We start from the raw sequence: 26,631 nt of genomic DNA, 5'->3' as shown, positions 1-26,631 counted from the left end.
AAACTCAAACTCCCTAATGTTAAGATGGAGGTTTCAGAATGATTCTTTTTGTTGTAGTAATTTATAACCTCCTGTGAAATTATTTTCTTATTTAAATTTCTAGAATGTATTTATATAAATTCAAATTTCAGGGATCCTAACAGTTGTCTAGAATTGTATGCTCTCTGCAGGACTGGATTCATGACTGTGCTTAAGCTCTCACAGCTACATTAGGTGACACTAGTGATAGTGAGACTGCAGGAAAACTGTGAGGAACTGCAGAAAGACATATTAAGACCGGTTAGGTAATAAAATGGCAGATGCAGTTCAGCATAGATAAAAAAAAATATATACATGGAAAGAAACAATCATAGTTTCATATATGAAAGAAGAGCCTTTGAGCTTATCACTGCCACTCCCAAAGACAGCTCAGTGTTCAGTTCATATTAAAAAAGTCAAGTATTAGGAATTACTAGGAAGGGAATAAAGAACTAAAGAGTATACAAACAGGCCAGTATTTACATGGCTAATGCTGTGTACAGTTCTAGTTCTCTTTTCAAAAAAATAATGAGACAGGAAAGTTTCAAAGGACGACAAACACAGAAGCTATTCCACACCTTTGGGCAACCAAAAGGTATTTTAACATATATCAGTGTTAGTAACAGTAGTATGAGGTAATTTAAATGTAAATGTTATACCTGCAGAATCATGATTTTCACAACCATGACACTTAAAGCTTTACTATGCAGGGAACATTAAACAAAGCTAGTAAAAATCAGGTTCAAAATAAGTAAGAAGTGTTGATTCTTTATGCCACGGACATCGAATGATAAAGGCTGCTGTTAGTCAGGAAACATATATAGTCCAAGGGAAACTGGACAAATACTGGAAAAAACAGCATTAGGGATTACTAAATAGACAAACCATATGATGTTCAGGAAAGCCTGGAATAGAAGACATTTAGAAGCTAGAATACAGAAGGAAAAGAACCAAATGTGCTTGCATTGTTCTTATTCTTCCTCAAGCATCTGCTTTTGACAACAAAAGAGAGGCTATTGTGTTAGGAAAACGTTTGGTTGGAACCAGTATAGCTATTCTGTTTTCAAGAGTTCAAGCTGTTTGACTCCTTACTGTTAAATCTAAGTTGAATGTTACCATTTAGACCCATGTAACAATAAAAAAAAACATGCATTTTTAGTTTATATCCATCAAATTGAGTTTTTGAAAGTCAAAAACATTCTCTGCTTCTATAATTCCATACGAGAAATTGTCTACCAGAGAAAATAAGTGCATAAAACCAGTAAGCTTATCAATGATAAAATGGTAGCCACAACTTACCCGACAGAATTGCATACAGGTTGATCTCATATTACAGTTGCAAACTGTTTTAAGCACTTGGGGGACATAGAACCAACACTGGAAATCATGCAAAGTGTACTAGAAGTTAAAACCACATTGTGTATTTCCAGTGGTAAAGTGATAAAGAGCAATGTCAAGGGAAGCCACCATAATTACTGCACTGTCCAAAGATCTGATAATGCAGGAAAAGCACTAGCATGCACATGCACTCTAATAGAATTACACAATAATTTTGGCCACATTTGCTACAGTTCAAAGAAAACTTTTGGAGTTTAAATTTCACAAGTGAGAATTCTCAGATTTAGCTACACTTAGGAGCCACAACTATTAGATTGCCTAAGGATACATAAATGTACATAAAAGCACGCATAATTTCTCACAGTAATTGTGTACTCGGTGAATATATAGAACAATTTAATAAGAATAATCAGAATTTCTCAATAAAATTGTACAGAAAGAACAAAGTGTCTTTGGTTTATGACAATTACATATTCAACGCTAAAACCACTGTACAACAGTTCTGTCCAAAGCTTTTAACATGTGGCTGAGCCCAAACAACAGTTTAATGTCAGTATCAACCCATTTTAGTGATCGGTTACTTCAAAGTCATTTTCTTTTTACCACTGAAACAAAAATTGTTCAGGCAGTAAAATTTTAGTTCCTTGGTTCTTTTTAGAAAGAAAGGAAGATAACCTGTTCACAGTGCAAGAATGCTCCCCCAGTCTTTTCTGATTATGACAGGTAGCACTGAGTCTAGCTAAAATAGCTGATCATTAATTTAACTGACCTGATGCTTTCGTGACATTTTGCTGACTTTTCAGGTTTGGTAGGATAAATTGTATTATTCATCTTTTCATACTATGGATAACTTAGCATTTTCAAAAACGTTACACCCAGTATTCAAAAAAGCTTTAACTCTGAAGTTAGAACATTGATTTACAAAGGATTTTGAACATCCATTATGACTGAGACAGATGATACTACTTTAAATCCCCAACAGTTTGGTTATCAGGAAGTTTTTAGAGCATCCTCCTGGAATGATTTTTTGACCAGAGTAACTGGAAATAATGGTAAATAACTTAATGTAATATATATTCCTATTCTCTACCAGCAGCGTGAAGTCTTTAGCCTACTTGATCACATTTTGTAAAGCTGTGACCTAGCTACAATGTGTATGATGTAAGCCCAAAATAGAAGGACCTTTTTTTCTCTGCACAAATAAAGCTTGACTTAAAGATTCCAGGTTCATTTCTATGTGTACTCCCCACTATCAACCATGCAGGTCACTACAGTTCCACTAACAACACTATACAGCTTTAAACCATTCTGATAAAAAATTGCAAAAGCTTAAACAGCAGCAGAGGAATAATACACCAGAAACAGTTTTCTTTTGAAGTATATTTCCTGGATGCAAGGACATTCACTGGATAACATGCTCCACAGTTCACTGTATATACACTATAAAGACTCATTTTGGCATCAGTGAAGATTCCTAGTGCTAAATATAGAGACATTCCTGCAAAAAATGAGCATTAAGACTCACAACCAAATCTGATACTTTTCATACATGCTTTGAGTAGGAAATAACAACATAGGCTTAATATTTTCAGGTCTAGTACTCCAAACAAGTGTAAATTAAATAGGATTTGAACTCTGTATGATATCCCCTGTCATACAGAATTCAAATTTACATAGATATCTGCATAATTTAAAGTTCCTTTTTTACGCAGGTTAAAAACACTTCTTATAACAACGTGAATTAAAAGGACAATTAATTTCCTTCATTATAAAAGTGCTTTACTTCTTACTTTCAGAATGAGATTTAAGTCACTTAAGTCATCACCAGTACTCTGGTTACAATCAAGTCAGGAGGGGCTTCATTCCTATCTTGCCCACAGATGAAAGTGTCCACACTGGTTTATACAAATACAGAAGTAAAAACAGGACACATTTGCACTTTTGAAGGATGCATTAACCAGCTGTACTCATAATATTCACTGGAACATGCTAGCAATTTCAGCAAGTGTTCAGTACCTGATATGGTTTAAAAATACTGGGTGCTAAAGAGTGATTACACTATATTTACACGTGGTTCACAAAAATAACCAAAAATTAAAGAACAATAAAATTATTGTTGGGCCTATCTTATTTGAAAAAACTTATCAAAGCTGTTCTATACATCATCCTTTTCAAGAAGATTACAGAAATATTCTGAAACCTTCACAGTCATAATTTCATTCTATGTCTGAACAGCAATCAATTTTCATATCTATTAACCCTAGAACTTTGAATTCTTCTCATGCAGAAGGCTTCTCCCACGTCAGCCTGTCATATTTTCAGCAGCCTAGAAAAAGAAAAACCATTTATTACAAGTCATAAAAAGAAGATACGATGCAAGTTAAAGCCTTATACTTACCTAGAAAATTTCAAATCTAAAGATAAGCTATTTATAATCTTCATAAGCTGTCATGTTGTTCTCTAAGGAATATTTTAATATACATATATTTTTAATAATGCTTTCAACTGCCATTATCCTTTATTAACATAGCCATTACTGTTTGTTTTGTTAAATTGTGTATCTTTATCTGAGCAGATTGTATCCTGACCATTTTACACTAATGCTTTCAGTAAGTGCTAAAATGCATGAAACTTTGCATAGTGAACTCCAAAGGAAGATCTCTAATTATTGCTCACTCATACAGTGAAATTATTTACACAAAATTTATTAAAAATGACACTTATCACAACTGCCTAAATCCCATTGCCAATTATTTGATCAAGTTCTTAAGTCTTTATTACTGTGCAACTCAAACCACCCAGCTAGGTGCAGTATTGATGGCAGGCAGGCACTGGTAAATTTTAAGTCACTTATGGGACAAACAGGCAAAGGATAGCAACAAAAGCAAAGGGGAAGAATCAACTCCCCCCAGTCATGTATAAGCACAGTTAAACACATGCACACACTTAAACATATAGATGAGTAGGTACACCAGTAGGGAGGGTCCCTTGGGAGTCAGTCCTGAAGGGCAGAGGGGTCCAGGAAGGCTGGACACTCCTCAAGAAGGAAGTCCTAAAGGCACAGGAGCAGGCTGTCCCCGTGTGCCATAAGATGAGCCAGCGGGGAAGAAGACCAGTGTGGCTGAACAGGGAACTTCTGCTGAGTGTCTGGGAGACAAAGAGTTTGTCTGTGGAAGAAGGGACAGGCAACTCAAGGAGAGTACGAGGAAGTTGCCAGCATATCCAGAGAAATAATCAGGAAGGTCAAAGCCCAGCACAAGCTCAACCTGGCTTTTATGGTTAAGGATAAAAATAAATGTTTTTATAAATATATTAAGGGCAAGAGAATGGCCAAAGAGAATCTCCATTCTTTACTGGACACGGGGGGAACATGACTACTAAGGATAAGGAAAAGGCTGTAAAGAATGCCTTCTTTACATCTGTCTTTACTAGCCAGACCACTTATCCTCGAGGTACTCAGCCTCCCAACCTCGAAGTCAGGAGCAGAAGAACCCCCCCCACAGCTCAGATGAAAACAGTTAGAGACCTGTTGCTCCACCTGGACTGTCACAAGTCCATGGGGCCAGATGGGATCTACCCGAGGGTGCTGAGGGAGTTGGTGACTGTGATTGCTGGGCCGCTTTCCATCATCTATCAGCAGTTTTTGTCACCCGGAGATGTCCCAACCTGGTCTCCAGTCCCAAATGGAGACTTGCCGACGTGACACCCATCTGTAAGAAGGGTCATAAGGAGGACCCAGAGAACTACAGGCCTGTCAGCCTGACCGTGGTGCCAGGAGAGGTGATGGACAGGTCATCTTGAATGCAATCACACAGCATGTGCGGGACAGCCAGGGGATCATGCCCAGTCCATATGGGTTCATGAAAGGCAAGTCCTGCCTGACCAACCTCATCTCCTTCTATGACCAGGTGACCCACCTGGTGGATGAGGAAAAAAGGCTGTTGACGTACTCTACCTACACTTCAGCAAGGCCTTTGACATGGCCTCATGCAGTATTCTCCTGGGGAAGCCGGCAGCCCACGGCTTGGGCAGGTACACTCTTTGCTGGGTTAAAAACTGACTGGACAGCTGGGCACAGAGAGTGGTGGTGAATGGAGTGAAATCCATCTGGCAAATGGTCACCAGTGGTGTTCCCCAGGGGTCAGTGCTGGGGCCCATCCTCTTTAATATCTTTATTGATGACTTGGATGAGGGAATTGAGTGCACCCTCAGTAAGTTTGCAGATGACACCAAGCTGGGGGAAAGCGCTGATCTGCTGGAGGGTAGAAAGGCCCTGCAGAGGGAGCTGGACAGGTTGGGTCGAGGCAGAGGCCAATGGGATGAGGTTCTATGATAGTCAAAAACTCAAGGGTGGAAAAATAGCCCTGGCTAGCATCCATCTAGTCAAAATCTAAAAACTGAGTTTTGTACAAATCAGAACAGAAATAGGTAGGCTAGATATGGATTCTCCCTCCAACCCCAGAGAAATAAACTTAAGTCACAGTGGAAAAGGAACCATGATGCTTAGGTGGCAGTAAAGGACAAAAACCTGTTAAAAGGCAGGTGAGTTTTTTAAACTATAGTCATTTACTCTATTAGCTGAACAGCTAAATTACAAAAAGCCATGTATATCCACATGCACCCCCTATGAAATCCCTTTGCTTGCCCCTGGAGAGATTTAAAGCATAGGTTGATGTGGTTAGAGCAATGCATGAAGTCTACATTAGCACCAGCAGCTGCATTAACTTGTTCACAAACACTGAATACTGCGAAGCTGAAGTTGCTTAAGTAAGCTGATACAGGTTGAAGAAGAAAGCAGCAAAACAATCACAACATGACACAGGTAAGGGGGCAAATGGCAGATGAAAACTCCAGATTAGAAAACTGTTTTTTATTTCAAAGTAGAATTTATACATGGAAGTATAGCAAACTGAACATAGATCTGATTCTTTTAAGGAGAAGGGTATGTGCTTTTTAAGTAACAGTATTACCTTTAGAGCTTCTGTAGCTTTACGCAGTTCTTTAATAACAGAAGATAATGCTTCTGGATTGATGCCCTGCTCACAAAGTCGCACACAAATAGACAAGGTCTCCATATCCAAGCCAGTGTTTAATATTCTTGAAATCTCAAACAGAACTGTAAAAGGAAAAAATGAAATCAATTTAGACCCTACAGCGATCAGAACTGTTATTCATCAAAATTTATTTTCCACTGTAGAATCTGTGGAAGTGGCAGTCACATCTCTCTGATTCAGCAAACTTAACACTGGATAAAGGGTTTTGAAAAACCTGGAGGCCCCGTTTCTTCAATACCCTTGAACAGTTTTAGTTACACATATATCAGCAGAGCTTGTTGAGAGTTTATTTCCGGGTGCCATGGTAATCTCCAACCTGAGGCTACGACAATACAGCTTTAGTTTGTATAGATGCTACTCCCCCAAATTATAAGAAAATGAAGTAGGACACTCTTCCCATATAAAACCAACATGCTATGCAACTCCTGTCCACTTGACAACTATGAAAATATTGTACTTCAGTATAACAAAAGCATATTGTAGCACAGCCTCAGAGTCACATTTACGCAGGCCAAGAGATTAAAGACCTAACATGTCCAGTCAATTCCACTGAAGTCAAAGAGAAAAGACAGATGCTGTGGAAGAAAGCCTCTGACTTCCACAACAACTAAAGTTACCTGACCGTAGGAGATTAAATTACGAGCATGCATCCTAGATATACACATTGTTACACAGGAAGCCTGGGATCCTAAATCTGAAGGCTAGTACACTTTCCATTCAAGTTCTTAAAACCTTACTCTGTTTCTAATTCTGCATACACTCCCTGAGATCCCACAGAAAGGGAGAAAGGGCAGGTGTCAAGTTCAGTTATGAAAGCTTAGCATCACTCGCCTTTCCACACAAATCTCTCCTCAGGTGCACAGAAGCATCTTGAAGCACCAGCACAGCCACAATAGTCCTGCCTTCCCTTCAACAGCAGCTCCGATGACAGAGCTGAACCACTGTTTGTTGCACCTATTCAACTCATGGAGGTCTTTGCTAAGGAATCCTTAAGTAACCGTAAGCCATAGCCTAACTAGGGAAGGATATAGGAAAAAAAACACAAAGCAACACCTACCGTGAAAACATCCCCCAAGCCTCTAGTCCCTCATTAGAGCATTTCCAGAGGAAGCCTTCATATTTAACCATCCTCAAGGGATTTCTCAGCAGCTTTCCAGTAAGCCTGAAACCCACATAATTTGCCCCAGTCCCCCTCCAGAAGAACTCACATTATGTTGGATTTCCCCTAAAAAATGTCATTTTGTGCCCTGTTGGTTACCTCAACTTTTCCACCAAAAAGTGTCAAGTGTCCCCCCCAAGCTGCCTGAGTTTCTCCCTCAAAAAAAAGAAAAGCTGTTTGTCCACACTAAGTTTGTCCCCTCTAATTCCCCACTTCCCCCCAAGTCTCCTCTAAGCTTTAACATTTGACATCCATTCCGCGGTTTCTTAAAACACGCCTCCAGAACCTGCTAGCTTTAATTCCCCATGGTTAGCCTGACACGGAAAGGCAACAACTGATCTTTATTCACGCTGCTCACGCCATTAAGAGTTTGTTTATTTATTTTACTTTATTTATTTATTTTGAAGAGTATCGGTCTCTAGACTTACAAATATTTCCCCCTGCTTCCAGTGCCGCTTCTCCCGGACTGCTTATCCCACAAGAGAGTCATGTAAATCTGTACCAGGAGCTATTCTGCCTCTGTAACACTCGCTGCCCTCCTCACAACTCCTTCATCACCAGGCCGCCCTACTAAGAAAGAGAACTAGTATGTCCGTAGCTTAATAATAGGCACATTAGCCGAACCCAGAGCTTAATAAACAGCCGCCGAGTTTAATTAGGGTTTAATGGGGTTATTTGCCCCCTCACCGTCCATGGTCTCCCGCACGGCGTTGAGGCTGGCGGCGTTGCTCGCCATGGCGACCGCGCGAGCCCTACCCGGAAGCGGAAGCTTCCCCTCCCGACACCACGTGACGCCGGCTGGCCGGCAGGCCCCGCCCGCCCAGCAGCGCGGAGGCGGAGGGCGGCCCCGCGTTCGAATTCGTGCCGCGGCCCCCGCCAGCTATTGGCCCGTTCGAGAAAGGAGGGAGAGCCGCGATTGGCTCGGCGGCGGGGGCGGCGCGCTCTGATTGGGCAGAGCCGCGAAGGGGGCGGGGGTAGTTAAAGAGCCGCCCGGCGCCGCGGCCGTGGGCCGCTTTGAGCTGGGGCGAGCGGCAGCGGGCGCCCGGCAACCGCCCGCCAACGGCCGCAACGGCCGCGCTGAGGGGCGGTGGGGGGTACCCGGGGGGGCGCTGACGCCCCGGAGTGCCCGCGGGCGGTATGTGAGAGGGGACGCGTTCGCCTTCAGCGCTGCCTTGGTGCTTTTTTTTATTTACTTATTTTTTAATTGCTTTTTCCTTGCACTTTTTTAGGCTTTCGGGAGCGGTGGTTTGGGTTGGTCTCGCACTGTCCTCACAGGGAATGCTGAGCGGGAGTGGGTCTGAAGTGGTATCGGGGTGTTTGTGCCTGCTGGGGAAGAGGAGGCTCAGGGGAGACCTTATTGCTCTCTACAGCTACCTGAAAGGAAGGTGTGGGGAGCTGGGGTCGGCCTCTTCTCGCAGGTAATTAGTGATAGGACTAGGGGGAATGGCTTCAAGTTGTGCCAGGGGAGGTTTAGGTTGGAAATGAGACATTTCTTCTCAGAAAGAGCAGTCAGGCATTGGAATGGGTTGCCCAGGGAAGTGATGGCATCACTGTCCCTGGGGGGTGTTCAAGGAAAGGTTGGACTTGGTGCTTAGGGACATGGTTTAGTGGGTGACATTGGTGGTAGGGTGATGGTTGGACCAGATGATCTTGGAGGTCTCTTCCAACCTTTATGATTCTATAAAAAAAGTCAGTACTACCGAGCCTAATCTACCTGTTTTTAGTATTTCCTTGGCTCCTAACATTAAACCACCCCTCCTTAAAATTTTTGAGACAGCCCTAAAAAAAAAAATCAGAATTCTGATTTCTTCACACCCCCCCACCCCCTCTCTTTTCTAGGCACAGCTCACTGATATGGGTGATACAAAAGAAGCTAAAATGCAGATCACGCCTGAAACTCCAGGACGAGCCGCGGTCCTGAATCCTTTTGAAAGTCCAAGCGATTATTATACTCTTCAGGAGCAGATTGTCTCCAGTCCTTCAGTCTTTAAGTCAACAAAATCTTCATCTGTAAGACCTAGTCTTTAGATAGACATATAGATGTTAAAAATAGCACTAATGTTCAGTAATGCTTGAGCACTGTATTACTTTATTTATAAAAGTGTATTTTAGTGTACTTTAGTGTAGTACTAAGCCGAGAAATTTGGTGTCATTTCAGTGGTTCTTCTGATGACTTCAGCACGCTTCTTAAAGTACTAGCATTGTTGCTCAGTCTTTCTACCTTATTGATAATAATGATTATTTTAAACTTTAAATATTTGGTGTGCCAATAGATTAGCGTATACCTGGTAAATACAAGAAAATTGAAAGAATAAAGAACAGTTTTTAAAAATAAGTATGGCAGTGGTGCTCTTGTCCCACATTAAACGGAACAAAACCGATTCCTACTTAAGTGCTAAGCAGTCGGTATGCAAGCAAAGCTTATTTTTACTTTTATTATGAGCTGTTTGCATGTATATCATGCATTGCACATGTATATGGAACACATTTTCCAGTTGTAAATTACATTCTGATTTTCAGTAGGAATTATCTCAATGAGGTTTGCAGAGGGCTATGCTGGTGAAGCTAAAAAGATAGATTTGGTAGATCATTTGCTGAGTGTTTTGTACTTAAGTGTTAAATTAAATAAAGGAGGGAGGTTGCTTTATTCTTGAACTGGATTTTGTTGTGAACTATGCACAGCATTCCCCCAAAGTGTGACTTTGTGGTCTGCATATGGCGTTACAACTCCTAAGGCTCCTTGGAAAAGTGAAATAAAAGGAAGGTTGCTATATTATTTGGATATCTTGGATTAGATAAACCCATTAGGTAATGTGTTTTCAGGGAACCATGTTTTTCATTGTGGCAATCCAGAAGCAGTTTTATCCCATGTTCTAGATCTTTAGTAGATTTGTCCTCAGAAATTGAGGGGAAAAAATGACAACTTGATTTGTAAATGTTACCAATAGGCTTCCACTTCATATTATCTCACAAATCGTTTTCATACCACTACCAAAACGAAAAAATCTGATTGAGGTGAGGTTTTGTTGGTTTTTTTTTTGAAGCAGGTCATTTAAGTAGAAACTTTTTTGATTGGCTTTGACAAATTATCTGCAAGTTATGATTGTGTTGTTCCATAGATATTTGTCCTGTGGTTTTATGTTTATCATTTTTTACTAGCAAGCATTAAGTTTCCATTTCTTTTTTTTTAGACACCAGGAAAATTCAGATGGTCTATCGATCAGCTTGCTCTAATAAATCCTGTGGAAATTGACTCGGAAGATGTTCGACGCCAAGCAATGTATTTGAGTCATGCTAGGTAACTCACCATCTGTTTTTAGGCAGTTAACTTAGCTTGAATAGCAGAACACTGTTCGTTTGCTTTATTGATATTTCTCACAGCATTAAAGAACTTTTATTCAAATCTTTAAGCATAAATTTTTGTGTCCCTGAAGCGGACATAATATTTAGATGAGGCTCCTCTGTGTTACTCTTCTGTGAAATTGAGAACTGCAGTGCCTCTCTGATTGCAGTTTGGAAGACAGTTAGGTACAGCAGTCAACAAAAGCAAGAAAGATAACTTGCCAATAACTACTATCTAGCTACTGTTCCTGCTTCTTGTCACAACACAATTTATCTTCTCAGAGTGTTCAGTATTGACACCTAGGAAGCATAGACTTCTTTGGTCTTTGGGACATGTGCAGAAGGATAAAGCTGGGAAAGCCCGTACTGGCAACCCAGTACTGTTTTTGAAAGGTACAGATTATAACTAATGTGAAGGAGGGAAGACTAAAAATCCTTGTCTTTAAGGAGAAAACTGCTAGTTACTTGAAGTTATATGGGATCTTGGTCACAACATTTTCCTTTCTCCGGATGTTTTCATCGGGGAGGGGGAGTATGAGCAAGTAAAACAGGCTTGGTAGTCAAAGCTCAGGTTGAAGGATGGTATTTAACACTACTAGTGCAGTGATGGGTCACAGGTAGTCAAGGGAAGTCCAAAAGGGTTGATCCCTGTAAATAGTCCCATGTGTTTCTCAGATGTGAACTTGCACAAAGAATTGCACCTTATGGCATGAAGCACCATAGTGATGGAATAGTAAAAGTCGTCTTTCCAGTTTATTCCTGTAGGACTTTCAAGTCCTGTAAGTGAAATGGAGGAACAGATAGAGGGCTGTTTAGGGCGAGAGTCCTCTGGATGTTGTGAATTAGACTTTTTCTTATAGTCTGACTGTACTTCCATTGCTCTTTTTGGACAGGAAAGAGGCATAAGAAGGAATAGGATGTTCTGTTTATAGTAGAGATATAGAAAGAATATAACTGTCCTTGGCTATATCTGTGGGTCATGTATATGGGTGAATGCATGTGGGGGAGAGAGAGAGAGAGGTATATATATATAAAACTTTGTGTGACAACTCGTTTTAATTTATCTTGCATAAATATTGCTTTACAGAAACTTAAGAAGTGTCATAAATGCAGCTCTTGACATTAAAAGTTTCTAATTAAAAAAAAGACTTTCTGAAGCCCGTATGTAATCATTAAAACCACAGAATGTTATGGGTTGGAAAGGACCTTAAATCTCACCTGGTTCCAACCCCTGCCATGGGCAGGGACACCTCCCACCAGACCAGGTTGCTCAAAGCCCCATCCAGCCTGGCCTTGAACACTTCCAGGGACGGGGCATCCAAAACAATGTTACACAAACTGTATGCTCTTTTAATAAAGCTTGTTAACAAGTCATTTTCTCAAGCAGTTGCAAAGAACCAGAAGTGTAAGGAATTTGGTTTGTATTTCAAACTGTTAATTCTCCAGTACGTAACAAAAACATTGGGTAGCACCAATGTGAAAACCTATGAGCACTCTGCGTAGTCTGAGTGTGTATCATAAGTAGACTTAGGTTTGTGCATTATTACTTTTTTCATAAACTGGACATCGTCTATGTGCTGTATGTTTATTCCATTATCTATAAATCAATTAGGAGAACCTTTTCCTGGCAAACTGTTCAGGAAAAATAGAAGGCATGTCAGTAACTTTCATAGCTGTGTTTTTTTAATATGGCATAGTCTTGTACAGGAACTTTCCTCTTTGTTTTTACTTTCTATTGGTAGAATCTATACTATCTTGCATGCTGTGTGTCACGCTGGAAGTACTCTATTGCTTGAAGTTGTGTGCAAGACTGCCTTTTATTCCTGTTAAATACACATGCCATTTTCACTTTATTTTCATGGAGTTAGGCACTAAAGAAAATCCATCCTATCTCCACACTAGCCAGCGCTTTTAGTGGGAGCTGCTTTTCCCCCATTTTCACGTTTTTTTCCTTTGGAATCTGGCTTGTAGAGATGCTTATTACTCATGATCCACTATGCATAACTAAACAATGATTGTGTTTTTACTCTTTTGGTACTGTACCAGGATTTTGTGCAAGTGTCTTCACAGAACAGTCATTTATTAGTGTCTTCAGCTACATCTCCTTAGATGATGCTAAAGATAGCATATCAAAGTATTACAGAGCTCTTTAAAGTCTGATTCCCACCAAAGAAAGAGAGCAATGAGGGAAACATTATGTATAGTACACCTATATGTGTTTTTTTAGCAAATAATGTCTGTTACCTGACTGCTTTTTAATATTATGTACCCAGGGATACCAACTATGCATGAAAGTATTGTGATTAATCTAAGATGATGAACGGTCATTGTAATCTTTTTTGAACCTTATAAAATAGAAAGTAGTAATTGAGACTTGAATGTGATTGTTAGAGGAAATATAAATGGAGGATCTCACTTATCATTTGAGGGCAGTTGAAGTAATTGCAATTTTTAAAGACTATTTTTTAATTAGACTTCTTGATTTATTTTTAGTTGTTGTTTTTTGTTAAAGGTGTGTTAAGGGAATGTATTAATTGGTTCAAATTGGAACATAATGTTTTATTCCTGAGCTGAAGAAACTATGTAAGACTAGCTATTTGAAAGGGAGAACCCTGCGAAAGTAGGCTGTGTCAGAAATTTGAGTGTGCAAATGTTGTATAAATACCTTCTGTTGCCCTCTTTTTTTAGTCTTTTATTCTACTTGATTTTATAGTAAGCTTCTTTAAACTATTACCATGAGATTATGTTGAACTTACAAAGTTCAACATAACTAAATGGTTTATGTTGGAAAATCAACTATAATTGAGCTTTTGTTCAGATAAAAAAAAAAAAGCTTACTGATACAAAGAGTAAATAGAAGGTCAGCAAATCTGTACCTGTACATTTTACAAGTTTTTGAAATGAATTAAGTTGAGATATGCTTGTCCATTTCTAAACTTGTAGTATGTATGAGTTTATTGATTGTAACAGTAAAAACATCTTAAGACTTAAAGTTTAGTATGATTTCATTTATCATATTTCTCTTAAAAAATATGTTTTAAAAAAAAAAGACTACGTGGTTGGGCTTAATATTTTTTTTCCAGTTGTGATGGTTTTGGTAACTTAATTGTTTTTTGTTCCTTAGAATTGATAAGGAGACAGAAGACAGAAGGCAAAAAGCCATTGAGGAGGTAATCAAACTTTCTATGCTTTAAAATGATAATTTGTTTTAACTATGTACCTTCCCTCTTCCAAAAAAACCCACACATCTTTATTATAGAATTTCAAAATCCAGAAGTGTATGAGATTTTATTGAGTGGTAAGAAAATAATTTTTGCATCCTCATCCCTTGCAGATATAGAATCCACATGCCTTTTGCTTCCCATCTTCTTTCACACACTTGTGAGACAAAATAGATTTTTATCTTTCAAGAGGTTTGGCTAAGAGGAATGTAGCTGTAAGGTAGTGCTTATAGTTTTACCTTGAGGCTAAAGTAGTTTGTTGCTTTTTTTTTTCCTTCAGTAACTGTTAGGTAGTTTACTGTTTCTTTTATTGCTTTTTTATAAAAAGTATAGCAGAAGCTTTGTGACTTTTATTTTCTTTCTTCCAAAGTCTACTTAGTTGGAAGTCTGACCTTTTTACAGTGTAGCTTATAATTCTTTATTTTTTTTTTTTTTACTATCTGGTTGTCTAGTAGAGAAGGGAAAGTTAAGTGTTTCAAATTTTCACTACAAAAATCTTCAATGTTTTTTTCAATTTCAACTAAGAAATACATATAGAGACTGCTCTGATAGACATATCTTCCATACTGTTATTGACCTTCTCATGGTTGTGTAATGCTGTTACCAGTTTGTCCCTATAAGCAGAAAATGTTTTATGATTCTATAAAGGTGCTATGTAGTTGGCCTGTGGCAAAGATGCTCTGTTGCTTTAAATCTGCATATCCTTTTATTTCTTCCTTGTGAGGCCTAAGAACAGCATGAAATGATATCTCAGATGGGTAAAAATCACACCTGTAGTAGTTGCATGTTTCAAGTTGAGTTTTCTTGCTTCAGTCCCAGTCTTGCTTTTATTGTGAGAACAGAATTTGCCACGTTTCTTGAGGCTATGTAATAGTGTTCATGTCCTTAACATCAGAGTATTTTTAGAGTATAACTGACAGCAGGTGTAGTTTCTGATTCAAAAAAAAAAAGACTAAGTGCCAGTACTCATACATGTTTCACAGCTAGCCAGTTTAGACAAATGAACTAATATTACCAAAAAGCCTTGGTCATACACTTTTCTTATTGTTACTGCAGAGTTTCTTTTCTACTTTTGCAAAATATTTTAATTGTCAAAGTACAATGACTTAACAAAATGAAAATTTGAAACTAAGTATGTTAAACTACTCTGCAAGTATGGTAGTATGCACTAAGTATTGTAGAGATGACTCAATTTTTTAAATGAGTAGTTAATATTAAATTAAGTGTCTACAGTTTTCATTGTGCAGACTTGAAAGATCTGAGCTGGTATGTGACATTCAGAACATGGGTTCTTTTCAAATCCAACTGTTCTTCATTAATATCTTGGGGCCTGAAATAACAAAATATATAGGTATAATAAAACTATCTTTTACGTTTGGGGAAGGAAGAGTTAAAATTCTTAAAATACAGGTCTGTTAATAGTAAAAGGTATGCCTTAATTTTGTTCTTGGTCAGAGTATTAATCTAAATATAAGTTGGGAGTTCACAATTCTTCAAAAGGCTAAGACGTTTTTATTCTATGTTACTCTAGTTTTTCACAAAAAGACTCATAGTTCCTTCTCCTTGGACTGAACATGAAGGCAAGCAAGTTTCTCAGTTTAGTTCAACTAAATGTAAGTAGCTTTTGTATGTCTGCCTAGAATTGTCTAGCATTTGAAAAAAAATATCCTTTGCTTTTTTCAACCCCAAATTTCAAGAACCACTGATAAAAGATGGCACAACTGATGGATTTCTAATAGTTCTCTGCAAGTGCTTTCTTTTTAAAAAAAAAAAAAAAAAAATTGCTAACCCAGAATCTTAAGTATTTTTTTCTATTTTTTTTCTTTTGGATCCTGTTCTTAAATCTTTTTCCTGTCATAACATTTCTTCAACCAGCTTAATTCATGCACATAACTTTGCTAAGCCAGTACTGATAATAGCCAAGTCTTCTGTTTCATTCGTCATCTTTCTCATATTCTGATTGCTTTCTTGTCAGTATAAATGTATGAGAACAGAGTTCTGTATTTTTCTAGCCTTATTTGGTATGTAAATGTCCTGTCCTCGGTGTCCTGCTATCTCATTATCACTGTATGTTGTGGGTTTTCTAAACTTATTTAATGTATGCCATTATTAGGTTTTATTATTAACATTGTTATAAGATTTTATACATAGTCAACAGAACACACAGTAAATGGCTTAAAAGCTGGACAAATATTGTCAGTGAAGTACTGTGTGATCGGAAATTCTTAAATAAGTGTTTGGGGTCTTTGTTAGAGGATAAACTATTAAAATATTTCCTCAAGGAGATGCAAGGCATGGATAGTGGGTATTGAATTGTCAATTTTAAAATAATCAATTCTTGAGCAAAGAACATAGGCCACAATCCTAGATCTGGGAAAGTAAGTGGTGAAACAAAGTGGTGTAATGCTGTAAAAAAAGGATAGAGTGGTAGATTCTTTGTCTTCTAGTCTGGACTGCATGATTTTCTGCAAATGTGTTTTACTTGAACACAGCCTATTTGCCTAGCCATAATCCAGCTTTGTTTCTAATCTCTAATGCAGAGGAGGCTGCAGTGGGCAAAGATTTGGGCAAAGTTGATGCTATTTCACACAGCTTTTTTGAATAGAAATGTTGTAATTCTTAATCGGCTATAATTGTAACTTTAGTATTCATTTCTAATCTCTCCAAAACTCTCCAAAAAACAGCTATATACAATTTCTGTATCAAATATTCTTACTGCTGTTAAGTTTCAAAACTATATGCAACACATACTTAAAGTTAAATTCTTATCTATTTCTCAGCCATAGATCTAAATAGCATTTCTCCAATTGGAAGACAGCTACCTTTGCAGCCTGGGAAAAGCAATGGTGAGTAAAAAGCAATGTCTGTGAAATTACAGGTTTTCTTTGAAGCACTGTAACCCATTTTTTAAAGGCTGCTTAACTTTAAAGGGGAATGCTTTTTTTGGTTAATATTCCTGAAGAAATAACTGTTCTTGAAGTGTGTGCTACTGCTCATCTTAATATCTGTTTCTTATAGTAATTTCGTTCTATTATATTGGTTCATAGTCTTCAAAAAGTTTAAAAAAAAAAAATATTTTGTGGAGTGTACTTTTTCCAAGTCCATATGTACTCTATTCTCTGAATTTACAGATAGTAAATAAAAGCTTCAGGTTTATCGGTAAATTACAGTTTCAAGAAACCTTTAATGTATTGGATCATTTTGGGTTACAAAATCTTGGTTATTCTCTCTGCCAAATAAATAGTTTAAAAGATGTCTTAAGATGTCTGTTTCATTTTAAATATTTTTTTCTTCCAAGACATTTTGATCTTTCTCCCATTTCCTTTTCAATCCTTCTTTTCATCAGAGGCCTATTTCCTCAGTTAGGAATGCCTCTCCAGAGGCCTCAGTACTACAGCCCTCTATTTTATCTCTAGGCCTGATGAGTATGCTATGTATAGTGTTGCCAAATCAGAATCCTAGTCTTAATTAACACTTCTCCTTATTGCAACTGTCACCTTTAAATAGCTCAATTGCAATGCAATTTAAAAGTTAATTTTTGGTTCTGCAGTTATACTAAAAGGTCACTGTAAGCTAATTTTGTTGATTTTATTCATTACAGCTGCTTGTCAGACAGTACTGTCTTTACCAGTGGATTTTAATTTAGAGAAAATACTAGGTATGCTTTGTAATATCTAAATTTAATTATGGATGTCTAAATAGAAAACTTGTTTTTGTCTTGTTTTTGCTGTTTTTGTCTTATGAAATAATGAAAACCTAATGTATGAATGAGAGTTCTTAGTAAGTGGTCTTAAAAAATAGCCAGTTATTGTATATTGCATGGGACAAACAACTTAAAATTGATATGATTAGAGTGTAGACATAAGGATAAGAGACGGAGGATGATTGGAACTATATTAAAACACCAAATGCAAAAATGTTAATAAGCAGAAGACTTTTTTCCTCTTTCAAATACAGCAGTTAACTTTGACAGCGATTTGTAATTAGATCAGCTCTACAATAAGGCCTACAGCCCAATCTTTCCTTGAGTAAAACTATTCTGTAATTCTGTGCCTTTAATTTAAGTGAGGCTGTGGTGGTGACTAGCAGTTAAATGGTGGCAAAAATGCCATGGTTGCTGAGAAGGAAGGGAGAATAGTAAAAAAAAAAAAAAAAAAAAAAAAAAAAAAAAAACCACACAAAAAAAAAACAACCTAATTACTGTCTGCTGTATCAAGCAATGACTGCTTGGCTCTTCAGGCAAAAGGACTGGAAAGGCCAGTTCTCACAGTTTATGGATGTGAATTATCAGCTTAGAGGTTTTTGGCTGCTTCCTCCTATCCCAATATTGAAGTTCACAACCCTGATTGTGCCAGTTAAATTATTTGTGAGATTGTGGTATAAACTTATTTAACTTGGTTATCAAAACTAAAACAGAACCATATGTAGTGCTTTAGTATTTGATCTTAACAAATGCTTCCATCAATGAGTAGTGCATGGATTCATGTGAACTTTCATCTCTTACAAGAAATAACCAATTAGAGCAAGATATTTGAATGAGTTTTTGTTAATATTGGTATGTGCTTCCACTGTAAACTACTAAACTGCTTTAACTTCAAGTTGAATCTCGTTTACCTTTGGATACATCACCATGACCATCAGAGCATATAAGACTTGAAAAAGGGTCTTGTCTTGCTTATAGAGTATAATAACCCCTTTTACCAATTTAAAATGTTAAGAGTAATACAATTTTGGAAAAAGGCTAGTAAGTAGATGCTAGCATCTCTCTCTGTTAAATAAATTGCAGACAAAAGTGTTAGAGGTTGATAGGCAGAAGCGGAACCTTAGTAGATGGAGTGTAATGATTGTTGTAATGATAACAAATGATCCCTTGGGATAGGTCCCTAAATTAGTTCAATTCCTTGCTGTAATGGTAAATTGGTTTAAATGCTTAAATTTTGTTATATATGCCTCTATAGTGGAAGGTTTTTCTTGCATTCTTATTGGAAACAACTTCCTCCCCACATTTCTAGGTGAATATTTTAGAACTGATGAATTTGCAGATCAGTCTCAGGAAAATCTGAGCTCTTCATCACTCAGAAGAAAGCTGTTTTTAGAAGAAAATGGAAGTGTATCTGAGTGTTTGTCCCCTCCTCTGCATAATCCATGCAGTAGTCAGCCACTTGGAGTGCTTTGTTCAATAGATATATCTCCAGTCCGGTGCAGAAGCCCCCTGGAAACATCTAGCTCAGTAAGTAGCCTGTTGGGGGATGGATGGCATGTGACTTAGCTGGCACAAATTCTTTACAGCAGGCTTTACCAATTCTGTTTTCTAACAGACTTAAGATGAACAGCTGTGTTTTTTAGAAAGCTACAACTGCTTTATGGGAGAGCAGGTATTAGACCAAGGGTGTTTTTTTAAATTCCATTTTCAGAGCAAATTTATATGAACAGAAATCTTGAAAGAACATATAACTAATTTTTAATCATACATTCTCTATAGAAGGTATTGTGTTTTAATTTCCTTTTGCTATGAAAAAGAAGTAGGAATTGATATATCAAGGACTTTCCTGTAAATATGTTGGAAACTGGTTATTTGTAAAATGTGTGCATATGAAAAAATGTTTAAATCGATGAAGTGCTATCTAAAATATTAGCTGATATAAGCCGATGATACAATTATATCCCTTATAGTTCATAAGCTCATTCGTGGTGGGAGAAATAACTTGTCATATAAACAGATCTTTGAATGCAATGCTAGATAAGCTTTTTTCTTCTCCATTGACCAGCAAATTTCAGATGAATAGACAAATACTAGAAAATGGAACGTAATGTCTGTTTCTTAAATTTAAATGAGGGTGAATCTTATGCCCAGATAACCAGCTACGCTGTTTTAGGTGGTATGGCGGTATGGCTCCATCGGTTTGGAGGCTGATGTGCATGGAAAAAAAAAAAACAATAATTCCAGCAAGAGTGTAGCTTAAAAAAAGTCCACACCATAGTAAAGCATTCCTATAACACAGTTATACTGCTAAAAATATTTTGTTGTGTTTTTTGCACCAAACTCTTAAGCAAGATCTATTGTATGTTTTTTTGAGGAAAATTACTTTGTCTGCTTGTGAGTTAAGTAATTCAGATATTGACTCCATTAAAATATAAATAGTAAGCAGCTTTCATCTGTCATGGTGTTAGAAACAGAGGTGAAATACTTGACTATACAGCTTTGTTTAGGCTTCTCATAGTTCTTAAATGTAATGGGTGGTACATTCTCAGTTGGTATTAAGTGACAGAGTCCATTGCTCTCTTCTGTGCAGAGGCATAAAGTCGCAAGTGAAAAGTTGCAACAAAGCTAAACTAATGAAAGATTGTCTTCATACAAGACTAGATTTCCTCAGTACTGCCATATTAAGCTTGTAAATAAGAAAATTTCTTATGTGTGCATATTAATCGAAGTTTCCATTATGAAAATGTGTTATTTTTTTGTTATTGAAGGGTCAGTTTTCATCCAGTCCTATTCAGGGAGGAACAAGGGCGTACAGTCTGGGAAGCATAACCAGCCCCACATTTCCAGAGGGGTCTCCTGCACATGCTGGTTCTCCTGCTTTTTCACCAATTGCTTTTCATATAAGACATACACCGCTGTCAGGTATGGTTTCACTGTATATGTATTACTCTTTCTTGATTTACAAATTTTGATTATAAAAGCAGCTGTGTTCTTACTGGAACTTGTTTTCAGAGACAAGGCAGTGGGCTTGGCATGCCAGCAGTCTCCTTGTTTGGCACAGTCATTGGCTGTGAAGTATCTGAACATTGTGGAACAGGGAAGTGTATGTGCTTGCAAAAATCAATTAAGGAAAATGGTGTAGAAAAAGGAATGGAGACCTAATGAACAAAATGTGAAGGATTAATCTCGTGTGTGGAGGGGGTTTAAAGTCATATGCCTGAACAAAGACAGGTCACAGTTTTGATTTGGTCAGACCTGAAGCATTTTAATTGGATAAAGAATATTTATCTTGAGCTTTCAAATCATGTTATGGTCAAGATGACTTAAAATGAACTTGACTAGAGAAGAAATGACAACCATTTGTGTCCTTGCTATTAGTCTAGATGATGTCAGTATTTTCATGTTTCATCCATTGCCTCGAAAGACTTAAGCCATGTTTATGCATGATTTTGCTCTGAGCCATACAGTGTTTCAGTACAGTTACATTAACGGATTGCATTGGTGTTTCCCATGTTTGATTTTATTTATTGACAATTTGATTGCTACTCAAAATTTTTTACATGCCTATGGAATGTACACATTTATATCTATTCTGAAAACAGGCACAGAACCAGCCTGCACACGCTTTCCTGGGAACACTGGAACATTGCTGTTTGAAAATGCAAGGCCTCCTCAGCCTTAGACATAGTTTGCCTTGCAAAATATGTAGTTGGAAAAAATTTGGTGGTAAAATTTGGATTAAAAGGTTGCCTTGACCATGTCAGGTTCTTTTAGTAGGCACTGGGGCAAGGAGGCAGTTCTCTGTGAAATCCTGTGTCGTTGGCTATAATTATTCCGAGTACTGCAAAGCTTTGAGGATGATAACTTTTAAGTCCATCTGATATCTAATGGAATATTTTTTTGTGTTTTTTTCCTGTGAACAGACCAAAGAAAACTTACATTTTGTTCTCCAGATATTCCTTCTGCATCCAATGGAATGACACCCCCGAGTACAAGAAGTCCTTACATAGATGGTTGTTCTCCAATTAAAAATTGTTCTCCTATGAGTCTTGGAGGATGTAGAGGAACTGCCCAGTATCAGACTTCTGTCATTAGAATACCATTTGCAGTTGAAAATCATGATGAGGATGAGGACAAAGAAAATGCTGCTCCCGCAGAAGTTCGGTTCCCAGAAATGGATAATGGGATAAACTTGTGTCAGCAAGATGGCGATGCTTTCGCACATGGTACACGTCTCGTTGTAACAGCTGTGTCTATTGCACCAGATCACTCGGAAGCTTGTAATCAAAGGCTGTCGTCATTTCAGGATACAGAAGGCTCAAAGGAGAATAATACTGTAGATATGGCTGATGCAGCTGAAGTGTCAGAGGAGAACACTTGGATGAAAGAAACAATTGGCAACAGCAATGCACCCATGACCAGCTTTATGACAGGGATCACTTTCAGTATTGAGAACTCCCGCATGTGCATGTCACCTCTCGCGGAAAGCAGTGCAAATCCTTGTGACAACAGCAGCATTCAGGTAAAAAATAAAAACCTTTTTGCTTTTCTATAAAATTGAACTAAATGAAGTGATGTTTAGCATATATGCCATGCTGGATGCATTTGCCTATTTTTCCCTCACTGGATGCAGCATGCAGGTTGTACTGGGGCTTTTACCATGCACCCACCCCAACTTCCGTTCTCCAGTGGAGCTTACGTAGCACTTAGTGATTTTTTTTAATGTTACTACATACAGTAATACATTTAACTTGATCCAAATGAATTCTGGCTAACCATTTTACAACTTGCTTTTGTTAGTAACTGATAGTTTGTTGCATTTGATTAACACAACTTAATCCAAGTCATATCAAGTATAAAAATCTGAGGGATTTATTGGTGGTAAGTTGCAGTACAATTTAAAGTTCTTCCTCTTGATTTCAGGTGGACAGTGGTTATAATACACAGACATGTGGAAGCAGCATTATGGATACTGTGGGGGCTGAAAACAGTTGCAGAGAAAATGATGTGAATACTAACATATTTCAGAATAAATCTCAGCTTCCTAAAACAAAGGTAGGAGTTAAATTACCATAAAAAATGAGTTTTCCATCTAATTCATCCGTTTGTTATTTTGTTCAGTTTCGAGGGGTCTGAGAGAAAAGACTGTCAGGCAATTAAGTGCAAAACAGCATATTAATATAGCATCATTTCAAGTATGTTGAAAACAAGGATGAAATATAGGACAAACGTTATAAGCTGTCAATTAAATTAATGTATTCTATGATAAAGGAAAAGGTAGTTTAACAAGAAACTGAGGTATATGCACAAAGGATAGGTTGTGAGGCTGATCATGTCTTCTGAGGCATTATAGTCTGTCCTTTATTTTTTTGTTCTTTTTTCTTTTATTGCTTAGTTTTTAAAAACTTGTGTGCCTGTGGAGAAGCACATTTTTGGGGGAAAATTGTCCACCACTTCATTTTATAAATTTGCTTCCAGTTTTCTTGACTGTATCTGTCAGGCCGACTTGGTGGGGGACTCATGGAGGGATGAGTCTTCTGATTATGAGCCCTGTAATGACCTACCTTAAAAAAGCCTACAGAAGACATCCAGCAAGGCTCCCAGGCTCTTAATCTTGTGATTGATGGGATGGAATTCTTCCAGTGCAAGGGAAGCAGGGCTATAGTTTCTTTGCAGGAGAAAGCAAAGATATCTCCTCAGACTTAGTAATTATGATTTTATAAACTTAGTCATTTATTGTTGTCGTCTTAGCATGGTTTATAGTCTTTGAAGACAGTAGTGACCAGTAACTACAAAAAGACCTGAGCGCATTTAGCCGTGATTTCACTTCCGGATTTGACATGCTAATAGCTGCTTCTCTTCCATGGTAGAGAGCGGATTGATGCTGTCTCACAGACCAACGACAAAAAATTTGGGCTCAGTTCAGATTAGGATAACTGCCCTTACAGGAAGAATTGATTAATCTTTTTTCTCTAACTAATAATACCCATCAACTCTGAGGTCCTGTCAGAGTTATCTTAGTGGATATGGATTATATGTGTGACGGTATCCTTCAGAATCAGTTGGCTTCTATCAAATGTGTTCTAGAGAGTCAGCAATGTCACGCAGCTGGCTTTTCCCAGTGCCAGTCTTGCATTGACTTGGTCCTGATTAAGCCCAACTTTATATTTTGGATTAAAATTTTTGTCGCTGGCATTATGTACTTAATTCAGCTCTTACAACAGAGAACCCCCAGAGAATGGAAAGCAAAAAGCATGGCTATTGCTGGCTGAAAGAATTGAGCCTGGCTCATTCAGAGCATGTGTGCTCTAAGAGATTCTTGTTGACAGCCTGTCTCAGCGACTGTCAAGAGAAAACATTTTCATTGCTCTTTCATTTCAGAAGAGGAAAGATGGGAGGCTAAGGTACTAACTGTAACTTGGCATTTTCAGATAGTAAGTTTGGCTCTTGTTTCTTTGGGGGGATTTTTTGTGAAAGTGGTCTTAAAATAAACTTTTCCTTATAAACCTAGGAGTGTTTTTTAAGTCATAAGGACAGTCAGTTGCTGAGAGCAAAATCTCCAGAGAAGCAATCCTGTTTCCATAAAGCGAAAACACATAACACGGTATTTGGTCAAAATGCAAGTTGCAACATTTCTACCTGGAAACATAAAAATGAAAAACAAATTCAGGGATTTCTCAAAAGTGGTATGTAATTTCCTGATGGGGAACTTCAACTGTGGTGTCTAATAAATGTTGATATGTATGATTTCAATGTATAGGGAAATGGGAAAGGGGGGTAGGGTCAGCCTAAATCAAGTGATGAAACTCAGCTGACTTTCATTAGGAATATCTGTATGTTTCATAGTAGATCACAGACTGTTAAAAATGAATGCGTTGATTTTAATACCAGGCTAGTCCTTCACAAGTTTTGTTTTGCATGAAAACACCATTCTAGTTGTAGAAATAACTTTTCCACAGTTAAATTTTTTAATTCTCTTATTACTAAGATGAGCTTTATGTCAAAAGAAGCCTTTCATCAACTCTTTGAGCAGTTTTTGTCTTGGTTTCACAGAAATCAAGGAAAAGGATAGGTGATAAATTTCTTTATAGGAAAATAGAATTTCTCCCTTCTAAACAAGCAGCTCTTACTCTGAAAAGTGTGCATCCATCAGTTTACCATTACCATGTACTTAACTAAGATGTCCTGTTGGTTACCTCAAAGCTAAATGATAGTGCTGTTACTTTAGTAAATGCATTACTGCTGATCTTGGAGATGATCACCAGACTTCACTAATGCCTAGTAAGAACACCTGTCCAAATCCATGCTCCAGTATCCTTTCCAAGGAAGTAGGTGCAATGATATTCACTGGTCTTAGTATGTCAGTAAGGGAACAGTGCAGCCTTTGTTATTAGGGAAGTAAATAATAACATTTCTACTTCCCCTTTACGTTTCAGTCCTAATCCTATTATGTCTGCTACAAGAATTACCAACAAATTTAGATATCTAGGAATACAGTTCTTGCATGCCAGTTTTTGCAAAAAGCATTCATTTAAGAAAACTCAAAATACTTTTGCGAAAATCCTCAATGAACAAAAGTAGCAGAATGAGGAGGGTCTGGAAGCCCAGAACTCCCTTTACCTAATCAAATGAGATTTGGTTAAATTTGATTAGATTTGTTTAAAAGGTTCATTTGGAGTTAATGTGCTTGTGTGTGTGTGTTTAGAAACAAAAGTATTGCATTTTTGTATCTCTACTAAGTAAGAGGGAAGGGAAGAGATAAGGGGAAAAATTGGAATTTGGGGCTCTGTGTTTGTAGAGCTCTGAAGCTTTATATTTTTTGTGGATTACTCAAAACATCCATTTTAGTAGTTGCTCCAGTTGAAGTAGTCTTTCTCTCTTTTTATAGCAACGATATCCAGTCCCAGGATGCTGGATGGAAATTCTGCTTCCTATTCTGTTCAACAGTCCACAGAAAGGCCGACATCACAGTGACAGATGCATAGCCATCGGCATACTAAGCTTGAAACAGTTGGTCCAGCCTGAATTTGAGGGAAACTGACAACATTTTTAAAAATTTCGGAAGTGGAAGTATGAATAGCATTGCACAGCATTAAAAAGCAATGTGTTAGAACTGGGACTTCTGTGCAGGCATTGTATGAATGGAACTGTTCTTGAAAAAATGTCATTGGTAACTTACCACTGGAGGCTTTCTGAAAAATATCCTTGAAGAAAAAGGGAAACTTATTTGCTATCAATAAAATGTGGTTTTAGTCTTCACATTTCAAAAAATAAAAATTAAATAAAAATCACTTAAGGTTTCTCACCAGCAAACATGATGTATGTTATTCTTCAGTAACAATTTTATCAGTATTTCTGTAATGTTTATCTGATGATAATTGAACCTAATGTCCTGAGAGATCTATTTGATAAACTTGAAATCGTGCCTTGCTAAAAGGTGGAAATACACTGAATTGATAAATCTTAGAGGATTAGTTTTTTTAAAAAGTGAATTAATTTACATTTCTGGCGAATTAGTATATTTAATTGGGCATTCAAAATGTTCTCAGCCTTAGTTGATAAGATTTGTAGCTCAAAGGCAAAACAGCTTATTGTCAAACTTAAGCGTATTTATTACTTTGTGTCTTTTGTTTCTCATTATTTTCTTTAACAATCAGTTGAATGGGTTACCTTTAGGTTACCTTTAGATTTCTGGAATGTGCAAAGGAACAAATAACAGTGTACAGCAGTGTAGAGAGGGGGAAGATGAGAAGCAGGGTACTCCAAATTATGATCCATTTCTGAACTGCTCTGTAT

General features: G+C 37.6%; 2 protein-coding genes and 1 long non-coding RNA gene across 6 annotated transcripts; 1 reads left to right on the top strand and 2 right to left on the bottom strand.

Moving 5' to 3' along the window:
• Nucleotides 1-1,735: 1,735 nt before the first annotated feature.
• Nucleotides 1,736-8,407, bottom strand: MZT1 (mitotic spindle organizing protein 1). The gene is made up of 3 exons (XM_013191185.3): nt 8,257-8,407; nt 6,327-6,472; nt 1,736-3,682 (listed from the first exon to the last, which is right to left on the bottom strand). The coding sequence occupies exons 1-3, from the start codon at nt 8,303-8,305 to the stop codon at nt 3,659-3,661; spliced, it is 219 nt and encodes a 72-aa protein (XP_013046639.1). The 5' UTR covers nt 8,306-8,407; the 3' UTR covers nt 1,736-3,658.
• A 163-nt stretch (nt 8,408-8,570) lies between these two features.
• On the top strand, nt 8,571-26,588 carry BORA (BORA aurora kinase A activator). 4 transcript variants are annotated; one of them, XM_048079138.2, is made up of 13 exons: nt 8,571-8,704; nt 9,409-9,579; nt 10,761-10,867; nt 14,036-14,081; nt 15,664-15,745; nt 16,913-16,978; nt 17,734-17,790; nt 19,145-19,362; nt 20,604-20,757; nt 21,759-22,357; nt 22,759-22,890; nt 24,347-24,521; nt 25,724-26,588. In XM_048079138.2, exons 2-13 carry the CDS (start codon nt 9,424-9,426, stop codon nt 25,807-25,809), a joined length of 1,878 nt encoding a protein of 625 aa, XP_047935095.2. In that variant the 5' UTR covers nt 8,571-8,704; nt 9,409-9,423; the 3' UTR covers nt 25,810-26,588. The 4 variants fall into 4 exon arrangements, with proteins under 4 accessions (XP_047935095.2, XP_013046628.2, XP_013046627.2 ...); XM_013191173.3 differs by having other exon boundaries at nt 8,575-8,744; XM_066987756.1 differs by lacking the exon at nt 8,571-8,704 and adding an exon at nt 8,815-8,987.
• On the bottom strand, nt 22,685-23,393 carry LOC136788906 (uncharacterized). Its single transcript, XR_010827462.1, has 2 exons — nt 22,907-23,393; nt 22,685-22,816 (listed from the first exon to the last, which is right to left on the bottom strand). It is a non-coding gene; the product is annotated as an uncharacterized lncRNA (long non-coding RNA).
• Nucleotides 26,589-26,631: the final 43 nt, after the last annotated feature.

This window comes from Anser cygnoides, chromosome 1 (assembly GCF_040182565.1).
Source record: "Anser cygnoides isolate HZ-2024a breed goose chromosome 1, Taihu_goose_T2T_genome, whole genome shotgun sequence".
NCBI classification, from domain to species: Eukaryota; Metazoa; Chordata; class Aves; order Anseriformes; family Anatidae; genus Anser; species Anser cygnoides.
Note: the sequence above shows the minus strand (reverse complement) of the source record. Positions and strands in the feature narration are given on the sequence as shown.